Genomic DNA, 12,598 nt, shown 5'->3' on the forward strand with positions numbered 1-12,598 from the left:
GCACCCAAAGCCCCCCAAAACCCCCAAATTCCCATCCAACACCCCAAGATCCCCCCAAATCTCCCCCAGCTCCCCCCTCAAATCCCTTCCAACCCCCCCAAGAGGGATCGCCCGGCACCCTGGGACAGGAACACAGTGGGCTGTACTGGGGGCACTGGGCTGTACTGGGAGGGCACTGGGGGGTCCTCAGGTGTCCTATGACAACATGGCCCAGCTCCAGGAGAGATCTGGGGAGCAGTGAGGAGCTACTGGTCTGTCCTGGTCTGTACTGGTCTGTCCTGGTTTGTTCCCCCAATCCCCAAAGCCCCTCCCCAGTTCCCCCAGGACCCTCCTGCACCCCAAAGCCCCCCAGGCCCCCCCAGGCCCCTGACTTGGTCCTGCTGCCCCTTGAGCATCTGCAGCTCCTGCAGAACCAGGCATTTCATCAGCAAATGTGCAGCTGACACCAAGCTGGGGGTGTGTTGATGTGCTGGAAGGCAGGAGGGCTCTGCAGAGGGACCTGGCCAAGCTGGATCCATGGGCAGAACAGGATCAGACATATTCTGTCATCCTGGGACAGGGTTCAGGGTATCATGAACCAAGTGCCAGACAAGTCCCACTCTTCCCCTAAACACAAAGATGAGAAGAAGAGCAGTAAGTCTCCGGAGAAGCCAGAGAAGAAGCCTCTGGAAAAACATGGCAGCCACAAGAGTCTTCAGCGGGAAGGGGAAGTTGCAGAAGGCTCAGTCAGAAGCCAGGATGCCGGAGTGCCCTGCTTGGACTTCCACGTCACGCGTCGTGAAAAGGTGTTTAGGAGGATCCTGAAGAGCAAGAAGCTGCCACCACCAAAGCAGGTAAAAGCCTGCAAGGCTCAGATGCTGAACTTGCCGTGGTCTGGGGCCCTGGAACAGTGTGCCCCCCAGGTGATAAGAACACAGAGCATTGTTGAGGCCACTGATGATGTTCCACAATAGCTCCGCAGTATCTCTGTGGATGGGGAGGTCCTCAGCCTCCCTCAGATGTGTGGAAAGTGGGAGTGCTCTGTGTCCAAGCATCCCATCTGTTCAGAGAGTTTCTCAGTCTGGAAATCATTAAAAATGGTCCCAGGGCAGGGCAGCTCCCAGGCATTGTTCTCTTCAGCTGAGTCACTTGGGAGAGCTTTCTCTCTTGGTCCCACTGTAGGTCCTGCCTCTGCTCTGGAGCCTGCTGACCCACTGTGAATAAAAAAGCATTTGTACTCTGTATAAATCAAAAACTCCACTGCCAAAAGCTCAGGGCCTTTAGGGAAGGAGTGTGAGGATGAAGGTGACAGGAGTATAAACAGGCTTTTCTCTTTGGTTTTAGATCCTGCACTCTCTGGGACTGGGACCTCCCATTCCCCCTGGCTCTCTTTTCTCTGTGGTCCCCTACCCAGAGGAGGACAGAGTCCCCACAGCAACAGAAGACCTCAGACACTTCATCCTTGTTGAACCTGAGGGTGCTGCTGCAGAAGATGATGTGGTGGGTATTCCTTTTGTGCCTTCAGTGAGGGTGCCAGGGCAGGGGACAGGTTGGATGGAAAAGGGTCACCGTGGAGGGGCAGTGAAGACGTGATGGGGCCCCATGTCTGCAGGCATCCTTTCCACCAGGGATGAGAGAAAAGAGACGGCTCTGCTGGAGGCACAGAGCAGTTCTGTAAGACAACAGGAAAAAAATGGCTTAAACCCATCAACCCAAGGGTCCTTGGTGGGGAGAGAGTCCTGGGTAAGGAGGGGTGTCCGAGGCAAGACAAAGGCCAATAAGGAAGACCAAGTCCATGGGCAGTGGTGATTATTTATTCTCTCTCCTGTTGGCTAACAAATCCCCCATTCTGCTTTCCAGGAGGGGGGTGTCTCAGGGCAGGTCTCACCTCTCTCTCCCTTTTCTCTCTCCCCTTATGCCAAGGCCCCAGAGGCAGAGGCACAGGACCACTTGAATGAGGGGAAAGCCACGAGCAGACACAAGTCTAGCAAGGAAAAGCCAAACTCCCCCCAGAGCCCGAAAAGTCTCCAGGATCACTCCCCAGAAACACCCAGAAGTTCACCTGAGCCAATGAAAAGCCAACTGCAGAGTGACTCAACCCTCGAGAGACCTGCCAGGTGAGCTGCAGGGGAGGAGGTGATCCCTGTGCTTCACGCTCATCTTGTCAAACGAGGTCCATCGTCCTCAGCTCCGCAGCGACCCTCTGCCAGTGCCTCCATGGGATGGCGAGTGCACAGCCCTCCTCCTTGTCTCCTTTGCCCCTTAGCAATGTCTGAAGCTTCCTTTTTAATTGCCAGGCTGAGAAGGTTCCGGTGGATCGTTCCTGCCCACGGCGAGGTGGAACTGAAGATCCGCTTCAGCCCCACAGTGCCAGGGCAGTTTGACCAGCTGATGAACTTTGAGATCCTGGGCTCAAAGCGCCTGTACCAGTTGCCCTGCAGTGCCACTGCCCTGTACCCCAGCATCAGCCAGAACCCACGGTAAGGCTGGGCCACAGGAGCATCCCACACTGCACCCCCGACCTGGGAGCCAGGGCTGCCCCTTGTGACCTTCTGGCTGGGGCAGATGGTGCTGCCTGAGTCACCCAGCATCCCTTCCTCTGCTGGGAGCTGGGAGGCTGAACTGGTACCTCAGCCACCGAGAAGGGTGATGGCTTTCTGACTAGATTTCCTGCTTGCAGCATCTCAGAGCTCCTCATTCCCCATTGTCTCTGCCCAGGCTGGTGTTTCCTCGCTGGAGGAAGAGCAAGGAGAAGGAGGACATCATCTCCAAGGAGTATGTCATGAGCACGAAGCAGTTCCACTTTGGACCGCTGCTTTGTGGCAAGTCAGGAGAGTGGTATGTGCTCCCTGCTCCCAAGTGAGCATCCCTGTGTGCTGCCTGTACAGACTGAGATGTCGGGAGGGGATCTCCAGGGCCTTGTGCTCTCCTGGACACACTTGCAGACACACTGTCCCAGTGGCACAATGCAGGGCAGTCCCAGGCAGAGACCTGGCAGACACATGGGCTTGAGGGAGCACAGATGTGTGAGTGTGAGCAGATAACAGGCAACTGAGCCTTGGAGGAGCTGCTTTGCCAGCCTTGTGGGTGCCCTGGTGTCCAGAGCCACCAGAGCTGCTGCTGCCAGCCCGAAGGTGACTTGGGGCAACCTGTGTCCCCTCCACATCTCAGCTCCACCCATTAGGAAATGAACTTTATGGTGCTTTTTCAAGTGCTTTGAGCTCGACAGGTAGACAAACAAGCAAGTATTCTCTAGATGGTTTTGTAAACCTTTCATTAATCTCTAATAGTAGTGAGATTTTGTGATTTGACCTGCCAATATGTGTGAGTCAGAGGGGAACCTACAGCAGGAATTACGTTTTCCTGAGATTCCAGTGCATCCACAGTGCTGGAAAAAGTCTGCCTAAAAGTGTTGTCATTGTAGCTGTTGGCATATTTCTGTTTTTAATGTCACTCTTGTTTTTATTTTTTTAATAACATTTGAAGTTAAGTTCTTGTCTCCATGGGAGCTCTGGAAGGCCAGGCTGATGGATGGTCTGGGATTTCTGTTTGCCTCTTTAGCCCTTTCACCCCAAATTCAGTTGCACACCTCAGGGAAGGGTCATTTGTTATCTTTCATATTCCCCTTGGGAACTGATGCTTTTGATTTCTTTCCCTCAGACTTTTGAGCTAACCCATGGCAGTCTGATGACTTTTCTAAAAGAGATAAGCAAAACTCTTTTGCAAACATCTTTTCCAAAGCCTTTCTCTATCCTCTGCAGGGAAGGCACCCCAAGAAAGAAGGGGAAAGAACCCTTGTGCCTGGTGTATTGTTGTTTTTCCTGGCACTTTTGAATTTAAATTGTGTGAAACACTTATGAAATGGCCTGTGCATCGTCACGCTTCTGGGGTGCAGGCACCAGGTATAGGGGCAGCATCAAAGCCAGGCAAGGATGAGCACACAGACCGTGCCTCGTGCCCCTGACAGGGATCCTTTTTCTTCCCCTGCTTGTTAGACCATGGTCTTCCAGTGCCACCTCCTGCTGCCAGCACATGGTGCTTTCCTCGGTGTGTAGTGAGGGCAACAGTGTCCTCTGCAGCATTTTCCCCTTCTCTGGACAGGTACAAGGCACAGAACTGCCCCGGCAACAGTGAAAAGTTAACCATCCTCAACGACTCCCCCATGGAGGCAGAGGTGCATTTCTCCTTTGAGAACGACAGCAAAGGAGAGACGTTCCTTTTGGACCCTCCCAGCATGAGGCTGCAGCCCAAAGAGAAGAAGGTAGGAGGTGAGCAGGTAGGGCAGGCACCGCAGAAGTGCCGTTCCTCCTGCTCACAGAGGGCTCTTTGTATTTCTGTTTGTGGGGACGGGTTCGGAAGCTGAGTGTTTGGGCGTACCCGACTTCTGCTGGCCTCCTGGAAGACAGTCTCGTCTGCTGGATCAAGGACAACCCAGAGCCAGTGGTCTTCCGACTGTGCTGCCAAGGGGTGCACGTGAAGCTGGGGGTCAGTCCCCAGGAGCTGCATTTCAACAAGCTGCTTCTGCCCAGGTCAGTCATCCCACGGCTGAGGGCACTCCAAGGCTCGTGACAAAGAGAAGAGGTTTGACTCTGGTTCCAGAGGCTCAGATGGAGCTGCTCTGAGCCGCATTCAGTGGCCAGGCTGGTGTGACCACCCAGCACTGACGCTGAGTGTCTTCCTGTCTCTGCAGGACTGACACCCAGACCCTGGTCCTGAGAAACGACAGCCCACTGCCCATGGCATGGCATCTCAGTGGGCTGGACGACCGTGGAGATGAGTTCTCTGCATCGCAAGGCAGGGACATCGTTGGGCCCCGCACAGACTTTGAGGTGAAGCTGAATTTCAAGGCCGAGAAGATTGGCATCACAAATAAGATGATCCAACTAGAGGTGAGAGGGACTTGGGCCTTCCTGGCAGAGCAGGGCAGAGCAAGCAGCCGTGTGCTCTTAGGGACAGAGTCAGGGAGAGCTGCACCTGACAGACACGGGGGTGCTGTGGCCCCAACTTCTGCCTCTGTGCTGGGTTGGCCGGGTGCCCAGGCTCTGCATCCGGAGCCTGTAGCACAGCCACCTTGCTGCTGTGCAGGCTTGAAGGCTGTTGTTTGGTTGTACAGACCAGCATTTGCTCTGCACCCTTTCTGGGATTTTGCTCCCTGTGGTTTAGAGGCTGCATTTCAGCAAACATGCGAGGTGATTGACGAGGAGGGCGCTAATTGTCAATGCCACCTGCTCTGGGACACCTCGCATTTCTTGTGGTTGTGTTTACAGCCCTGGCCCTCTCAAGGGAGCTTTAGCAGCACCATTCCCTGCTGTGGGAGTGCAAAATTGGGCTGATAAGGTTTCTTACTGCAGCAGAATCCTGCCGGGGCAGCCTGTGAGATGAACAGGTTAAGAAAACTTGGGAGTCCCCAAACACTTGTCAAGCCAGGGAGGCCATGGGGGAAGCAGCTGGCAGAGACAAGGACTTAGAGGCTGTCTTCCAAAAGAATGGTCTAAGCAGTGTTTGTTTCTTGCTGCCTCAGGTTTCAGATACAGAAAACATCCTGGGCATTGTTCAGGCTGAAACCATCAAAGTCTCTGTGGAGGTCTACAATGTTAATCTGAGCATCAACATGCCTGAAGGTCAGTGGATGCCTCCCAGACAACACAGTCCGGGTGCATTTTACTACCTTGGCAGGTGGGCAACCAAAGCCCTTGGGAGGGGATGGCATAGCAGGCAAGGGTGGCACAGATCCATAAAGCACAGACCTTGCAAGCTGCGTGAAGTAAAGCACTGTCAGGGCACCAACAGCCTTGAGTCTCTCCCTTCTGAACTTGGAAATGTGCAGCTTCACGTGCAGATTGCATTTGGTGCTTTGAAACAACAGTCATCTGAACAGGCAGTTGGCTCAGGTCTCTTGCTCTTCTTCTTCACAGCTGTCAGAGCGAATCACATAAAGTTTGGGGAGTGTGCAGTCGGGGAGCTCTACGACAAGACCTTCACAGTCACCAACCGCAGCAAGGAGGAGGTGATGCGGTTTGAGTGGCTGCTGGCAGATGCCCCGTTCCAGTTCTCCCCCAAGGTGAGCTGGGACAGCCCTGCCTTTCTCAGTGGCTCAGGCCCTTTCCTGGTGTTCCTGGGAGCTGGCAGGGAGTCACCACATACCAGTGAGAGCCCGTTCCAGTGCCATGCAGGAGATGCAATCCCTGTCTTTGCTGGGGCAGGGCTGTCAGCCCAGCAGAAAAGGCTCCGCGTTCTGGGAGGTGGCACCTTCTGTTCATATTTTGCTCTGTCAAATCTCACATAAATCCTTACTGAGGTGCTGATTCCCAGCACAGCTGCTTGCCATATCAGTCCCTTTTGCTGTCAGTGCTGCCCTTGCCAGTGATTCCAGTTTGGTCTTGACTCTCTGGTTCTCCCTAGGTGGGACACCTCCAGCCTGGCTGTGCCAAGGATATCAGAGTGACCTTGAAATCCAAGGTCCCGGTCACCATCAAAAGGCACTCTGTGAACTGTAAGGTGGCCAAGATCAAATACCAGCTGCCACCAGAGGTTTACGACTGGGATGACAGAATGTGCACTGAGAAGTGGGAGGATACCACCGAGAGACTCCCGGGAGCCCGCTGGCCTTTGAAGCGGAGGGTAAGAAGCACAGCAGCAAAAGCTCACCGAGCTGCTGCAAAAGGACCTGCCGACAGCAGCAGAGCACCAGCGCTGCTGGCAGAGCAGCTCCTGCCTCCCCTGGGCATTGGCTCCAGCCGGGAGGTTCACCAGCAGTGCCTTTTGGGGAGAGGCGGATGCGCAGTGAGCGGGTGGGCTCACACCACAGGGGGAAGCCTTTGGGCAAGAGACCTTTATCCACACGCAAACTGCCGGTCTGTGCCACGAGCCGAGTGTTGCAGCCCGTGTTGAGTGGGAGGTCACGTTTGATTTTATCCCATTTGACAGTCTCTTCATCTGATTTGGTGCCTTGTCACCCACAAGGAGTTAATTCCACTGCATTCTGTCTCTTGTTCCGAAGGGGAGAGCAGCACAAGTGCTCTTGTGCGTACACCAGTGAGCTCTGAGCTCTGCCTACACCGACACCAGAGATTTTGGTTGTGGCCTCTGTATTGTGGGGGATATCTCATTATGGAGCAGCCCAGGCCCTGTGTGATAGTACGCAGGAGTCTGGAGAAGCATCATCTCCAGAAAGTCTTGCTTTTTCTGTCATTATTGCCAAACACACTTATCTTGGTGAAGGTTCTTTCTGAGTTTCTGAATCATTGTGAGTCCTGTAAACCCAACTTCCCCATCAGGGCATCAGCAGTTGGAGACTTTCCCAGTGAGATCATTCACATCCCAAAATGCCCACAGCCAGCTCCCACCCCACATGTGCCATCTGGAGAGCACTTTCTCCTAAGACAAGAAGGAAAAAGTTCTTTCTAGGACTAGTCAGTCTTGGGCTTCTCCATCCACAGGGCTCCAGCAGGGGAACTTAATCCTAATGTCGAGACCTGCTGGATTTATAGGGGACCAGGGAAAAGGTCAGAGGCTCTCCAGGGTTGAAGCACAGGGACTGACAGCTGACCATAGTCCCCAGGGGTGTATTAATAGCCGTGGTGGTGACTGCTTTGATCAGTGGGTAGAAACCAATACTGTAGTACACCAGTCCAATTTTGTCATCTTTCCAGGCAAAGAAACCTGAATGTCCTTTCTATGCGGCCAAGTTTGGAGGCCCAAAGGTTTCCCTGCTCAGCCTGGCTTTCTGGGCTCTGCTCAGTGATTCTTCCCTCCTCTGCCTGCAGGTGGTCAAGGCAGTCCCGGAACCACCTCACACCATCGTGGAGAGGAGCAGCCACGAGGTCGAGCTTGTCCTCAGTGCTCAGGTTGACTACGCTGAGTTCAAACTGGACACGGTCGAGGTTCAACTGAAGCAGACTGAGCTCTTCCAGACAGAGATAAGCACGTGAGTGCTGGGCACCGTGTTGGCCCTTTCCTCCTAAACTTCCAGACTTTGAAATACTTTGTTTGGGCCACCCAGGGCAGCAATTCTGAACGTGGCAGAGTTGCCTGGGGAAGGTGGTACCAGGAGCCCACCAGACAGTGTTACTTTAGTACTTGCTTTTTATTCCTCCTCCTCCTTGTTTTTCAGTTTCCGGATGTCCAATACAGGGAATGTAGCCCTGAAATACTGCTGGGAGGAGAATCTGGAGGAGGAAATACCATCAAAGAGTTCTGGGAGGCCGTTCTTGTCCACTCAGACACGTAAGTGTTTGGCTCTGGGTGGTGCCTGGGCCATTTCAGTTGATAGCTGAGGGCCTGGGGAGAAGACCCTACCACTTCACCCCAAAACATTAATTGTTTTTTCATCCCTGTCCACTTCCCAGCTGCAGCTGGAGAGTTTTCTCCTTACCCTCTCTCTGCCTTTTAGCCCCTCCTGTTCTTGCTCTGCCGCTTGTGCTCTGCACAGGAGCTGAGCTGGGCTCCAGGGACAGCCATGTGCTGGGTCAGGACTGGGAAGGGGGGCATCAGGGCACCTCTTTGGGAAGTCTCTGAGACTGGGAAGAACAAGGGTGGAACAAGTGAGCTGCCCTGCAGCCGCTGTCTGGATGCAGTTCCCCACTCCAGGGCAAATGCAAAGTCACTGTCTAAAACCAAGCCTCCTGCCCCGGCACGGGAGTGTGTGCTGCAGGTGGAGACCCTGCTCCCAGCTGCTCTGTCTCCTGCTGAAAGTACTTGGCCAGAGGCACTCCAAGTGCATCCCAGCTCTCTTCTATCCACCTGCAGCAGGAGGCAGAGTTGTTGGGAACAAAGGATTTTGTCTTTGAAAGATGTCTTCTTCCCTCCTGCAGGTGATTTCTTGTCCTCTACTGCTGAGGATCTCTGGGAAAGGAATCGTGCAAGGCTGGTGCAGCAGGCATTGCCGCTCGAGTCAGCTCACCCCCAGCCAAGTCTGCGCCTTTCAAAGCAGCTGTGCCGCTCTTCGAAGGGCCTTAGCTCCTCCCTGGAATTCTCTCCAATTCTCGTCAAGGACCCACCACTGTTCTCCATCGAGCCCCACTGCGGTACCATCCCTGCTGGCCAGAATCAGATTTTCCGTGTGAAATTCTTCCCGACGCGTGTGGGGGAATTTAAGGCCGAAATGCTGTGCAGGTAGGAAATGTCCATGTGCTTTCCAATCCATGCTCCTGGTGGGTATCACAGGATGGGCCATTGGGTGCACCCTCCCTGCTCAAGCAGGGTCATCCCAGAGCACATGGCACAGGATTGTGTCCAGAGGGTTCTGGAATACCTGCAGTGAGGGAGACTCCACACCCTCTCTGGACAACCTGTCACCTGCACAGGAAAGAAGTTCTTCCCCATGTTCAGGTGGAACGTGTTTTGCATCAGGTTCTGCCCATTGCCTCTTGTCCTGTTGATGGGCAGCACCAAGCAGAGCCTCTGACACTCTCCCTTCAGTCCCTCTGACTGGGGTGGGTGAGCGTGCAGCCCTGGCGACAGCCAGCCCCAGAGAGGCAGCAGGAACACACAGCATACAGGAGCACAGAGAGATGATCATCTGGCCAAGGCCAGATGTCTGTGGAGATGTCTGTGGATCTGTGTGGAGACAATGGGAAAAGACACTGTATGAAACACTAAGCTCCTGCAGGGCTGCAAAATCTGGAATGGGAGATCCAGAACGGCTGTCAAGGGGCCAGCCAGTCCCTAGCTATGCTTCCTTATGGGGCAAGCACAACCTCCTTCTCCACCTGGAACCCCATGTGCTGCAGTTGGTCCCCAGGCCCATAACTGGTTGTGATTCTGCCCTTCCACCTCTGCTGCCTCCATGGCAGGCAGTGCAGTTCTGTTTCATTTGCTGCTCGCTGCTTGCCTGGAGAGAGGATGTGACACTGTGTGCTCTGTGAGGAGACAGGCGAGCGGCTGGCTGGCTGGAAATGTTCATCTGGCTAATACCAGTCCCTTTCTTCCTAGACTTCTTAACCTGAAGCCATCTCAGAAGAGCCCACGGGTGTTTGTGATGGGGAAAGGCTGTTTGCCGAAGGCTGATCTGAAACGCTTTACATCACTGCAAAAAGGTGAAACCCAGAGCAGCAAACCCAAGAAGAAGGTGCAGCAGTCAGCAAAACTAGAGTGACACCATTTGTGTCATGGCTTCTCCTGCTCGTGGTTTCCCAGCCTTCAGCAGAGACCTCCCCAGCTACTCTTCAAGCCCCAACACCCATCTCTACCTCATCTGTGTACTACCTAATAAACTGTGTCTCAACGCACAAGTTTTCTCACTGTTACTCTTCCAGTTCTCTCCCACCTCCCCGGGAGGGGAGTGAGCAGGTGTCCGTGTGGTGCTTGGTTGGGAGCTGGGGCTCAGCCATCTCCAGGAAAGCAGCTGTGATCAGACATCACCCCCATTCCTCCGCAGGCTGCTCTGCTCTCTTAGGAATTCCCATTCCTCGGCCTTTGTGTCATGGGTGGGGTAGTGAAGTGTCCCTTTGGTCACACCAGGAACTCTGCACGACTAATGTGGGAGCAGCACTGACTGTACCAAGAACTCCAGTTGCTTGGCTAAAGGCTGGGGTGAGCATCTGCAGCTGCTGCAGAAGCAGGCATTTCATCAGCAAATGTGCAGCTGACACCAAGCTGGGGGTGTGCTGATGTGCTGGAAGGCAGGAGGGCTCTGCAGAGGGACCTGGCCAAGCTGGATCCATGGGCTGATTGCAAGGGGATGAGGGTCAAGCAGGCCAAGGGCCGGGTCCTGCCCTTTGGCCACAAGAAGCCCCGTCAGCCCCCCGGGCTGGGGCCAGAGTGGCTGGAGAGCAGGCAGGCAGAAAGGGAGCTGGGAGTGGGGATGGACAGGAAGCTGAAGAGGAGGCAGAGTGTGGCCAGGTGGCCAAGAGGGCCAATGGATGGTGGCCTGGCTGAGGAAGAGTGTGGCAGCAGGAGCAGGGAAGGGATTGTTGGGCTGGAGTGAGCGCTGGTGAGGCCACCCCTGGAGTGCTCTGCTCTGGGCCCCTGAGTTGAGGAAGGCCCTGGAGGGGCTGGAGCAGGAGCAGAGAAGAGCAGCGAGGCTGGGGAAGGGAGTGGAGCACAAGTGGTGTGAGGAGAGGCTGAGGGAGCTGGGGGTGTTGAGGCTGGAGAAGAGGAGGCTCAGGGGAGACCTCCTGACTCTCTGCAAGTCCCTGCCAGGAGGGTGTAGCCAGGTGGGGGTGGGGCTGTTCTGCCAGGAAGCAGCAGTAGGACAAGAGGGCTGGGTCTGGAGCTGTGCCAGGGGAGGTTTAGGTTGGATATTAGGAAGGAATTTTTTCGGGAGAGAGTAATCAGGCCTTGGAATGGGCTGGGCAGGGAGGAGGTGGAGTCAGCGTCCCTGGAGGTGTTGAAGGTGAGAGTGGATGTGGCATCAGTGCCATGGTCTGGGAAGCACGGCGGGGTTGGATCCAGGGTGGGACTCAATGATCTCGGAGGTCTTTTCCAACCCAGCTGATTCTGTGATTCTCTGATTGCCATTCCTATGGCAGCACATGCTTGAGGCTCCATCCCCAGGGTGATAGAGATGTCTGTCCATATCTATCTCCAAGGTTAGTCTGTAAATGTGTGGTGTTAGAAAAGCAGGCCAAGTTCTGGGATGGTTGTAGAAGGAGAAGGAAGCCCAGAGGCCAGTGCAAGCAGGCAGCCCTCAGCTTGCACATCATGTCCCCTCCCTGCAGGTTCCTGTCCTTGAGAGGAGGCCCAGAGATGACACTGAGAATAAGTGCAAGGCAGAGGTGCTGCTGAGGAAGGAGAGCCCCGTGGTGGGGAAGAGACAAAGCTGGGAGTGCCCATCCCCGAGCAGGTGCTGTCTCCATCCCCTGTGTGCCAGGTGAGCTGGGGCTTTGCTGCAGAGCTGCGGGCGCTGATTTGAGCAGCTCCAAGTGCTGAGATGGTGGGCACCCAGGAACACCAACTGTGCCTGGCCACGGAGCCTGCAAGGAGGAGCAGAGACAGCCCTGGCAGTGTGGGGGGCCAGGTTGTCCCTGTGCCTTCCCCTGCAGGCACTGGCTGTCCCTGCTGGGCCCCTGTCCATCCCCATCAGGTCCCTGCCCGTCCCCCCGGGCTGAGCTCCCCCCAGGAAGTGCCGTGGAGCTGAAGCTGCTGCCATCCCCCCCCTGCAGCCGCTGCCCCAGCCAAGGGAGCAGCAAAGGCAGGGCCAGGAGCAGAGGCAGCAGCAGGGGAGCCCTGGGGGGGCCGGGAAGCTCTTGTGTGGGTCAGGAAAGAGGCGCTGGGCACGAGGCCGGGGCTGTGCTGAGCAGGCCCAGCCCTCACATCCCCCCAGCCAACGCCGGCTGCCCGGGGAGCTTGGGAGGGACCCCCAGCCCGTGTGCCCCACACTGAGCTGGCAGAGAGAGAGCCAAGGGACAGGGCCACGGGCAGGGCCACGGGGGAGGGACAGGCAGGGCCATTGCAGGGCCACGGTGAGGGCACAGCCTGTGGCAGCAGAGCTGCCCAGGGCCGGGGGCAGCCGGGGCTGTTGGGACCAGCCAGTGCTGGGGCCGAGCAGAGCACGAGGCCTCTTGCAGAGCCCTGGAGCAGCCTCCCACTTGACAGCCCTGCCCTGGTGGGGTGACACTGTCCCCTCCCTACAGGACACTCCCCCAGAACTCTTTAGGGGGGCCTTTTGTGTCTATTC

The 12,598-nt window shown here is 55.6% G+C and overlaps 2 protein-coding genes and 3 long non-coding RNA genes across 5 annotated transcripts in view; all 5 read left to right on the forward strand.

Moving 5' to 3' along the window:
- The first annotated feature begins 256 nt into the window (after positions 1–256).
- Positions 257–1,939, forward strand: LOC135406185 (uncharacterized). The gene is made up of 3 exons (XR_010426203.1): positions 257–833; positions 1,324–1,479; positions 1,903–1,939. It is a non-coding gene; the product is annotated as an uncharacterized LOC135406185 (long non-coding RNA).
- Positions 1,940–1,951: 12 nt separating this feature from the next.
- LOC135404859 (hydrocephalus-inducing protein homolog) lies at positions 1,952–4,170 on the forward strand. Its single transcript, XM_064639590.1, has 5 exons — positions 1,952–2,096; positions 2,277–2,459; positions 2,698–2,817; positions 4,081–4,103; positions 4,148–4,170. Exons 1-5 carry the CDS (start codon positions 2,050–2,052, stop codon positions 4,168–4,170), a joined length of 396 nt encoding a protein of 131 aa, XP_064495660.1. The 5' UTR covers positions 1,952–2,049.
- Positions 4,171–4,340: 170 nt separating this feature from the next.
- LOC135406194 (uncharacterized) lies at positions 4,341–5,797 on the forward strand. Its single transcript, XR_010426211.1, has 3 exons — positions 4,341–4,508; positions 4,670–4,868; positions 5,501–5,797. It is a non-coding gene; the product is annotated as an uncharacterized LOC135406194 (long non-coding RNA).
- A 102-nt stretch (positions 5,798–5,899) lies between these two features.
- On the forward strand, positions 5,900–10,211 carry LOC135406090 (hydrocephalus-inducing protein-like). Its single transcript, XM_064640646.1, has 5 exons — positions 5,900–6,040; positions 6,382–6,600; positions 7,746–7,906; positions 8,093–9,093; positions 9,913–10,211. The coding sequence occupies exons 1-4, from the start codon at positions 5,990–5,992 to the stop codon at positions 8,253–8,255; spliced, it is 594 nt and encodes a 197-aa protein (XP_064496716.1). The 5' UTR covers positions 5,900–5,989; the 3' UTR covers positions 8,256–9,093; positions 9,913–10,211.
- Positions 10,212–11,011: 800 nt separating this feature from the next.
- The window catches only part of LOC135406184 (uncharacterized), a 135,089-nt gene continuing 133,502 nt past the window's right edge, over positions 11,012–12,598 (forward strand). Inside the window, exon 1 of the long non-coding RNA XR_010426202.1 lies at positions 11,012–11,510. This is a non-coding gene — a long non-coding RNA (uncharacterized LOC135406184). The remainder of the gene's footprint in view (positions 11,511–12,598) is intronic.

This window comes from Pseudopipra pipra, chromosome W (genome assembly GCF_036250125.1).
Source record: "Pseudopipra pipra isolate bDixPip1 chromosome W, bDixPip1.hap1, whole genome shotgun sequence".
Classification (NCBI taxonomy): domain Eukaryota; kingdom Metazoa; phylum Chordata; class Aves; order Passeriformes; family Pipridae; genus Pseudopipra; species Pseudopipra pipra.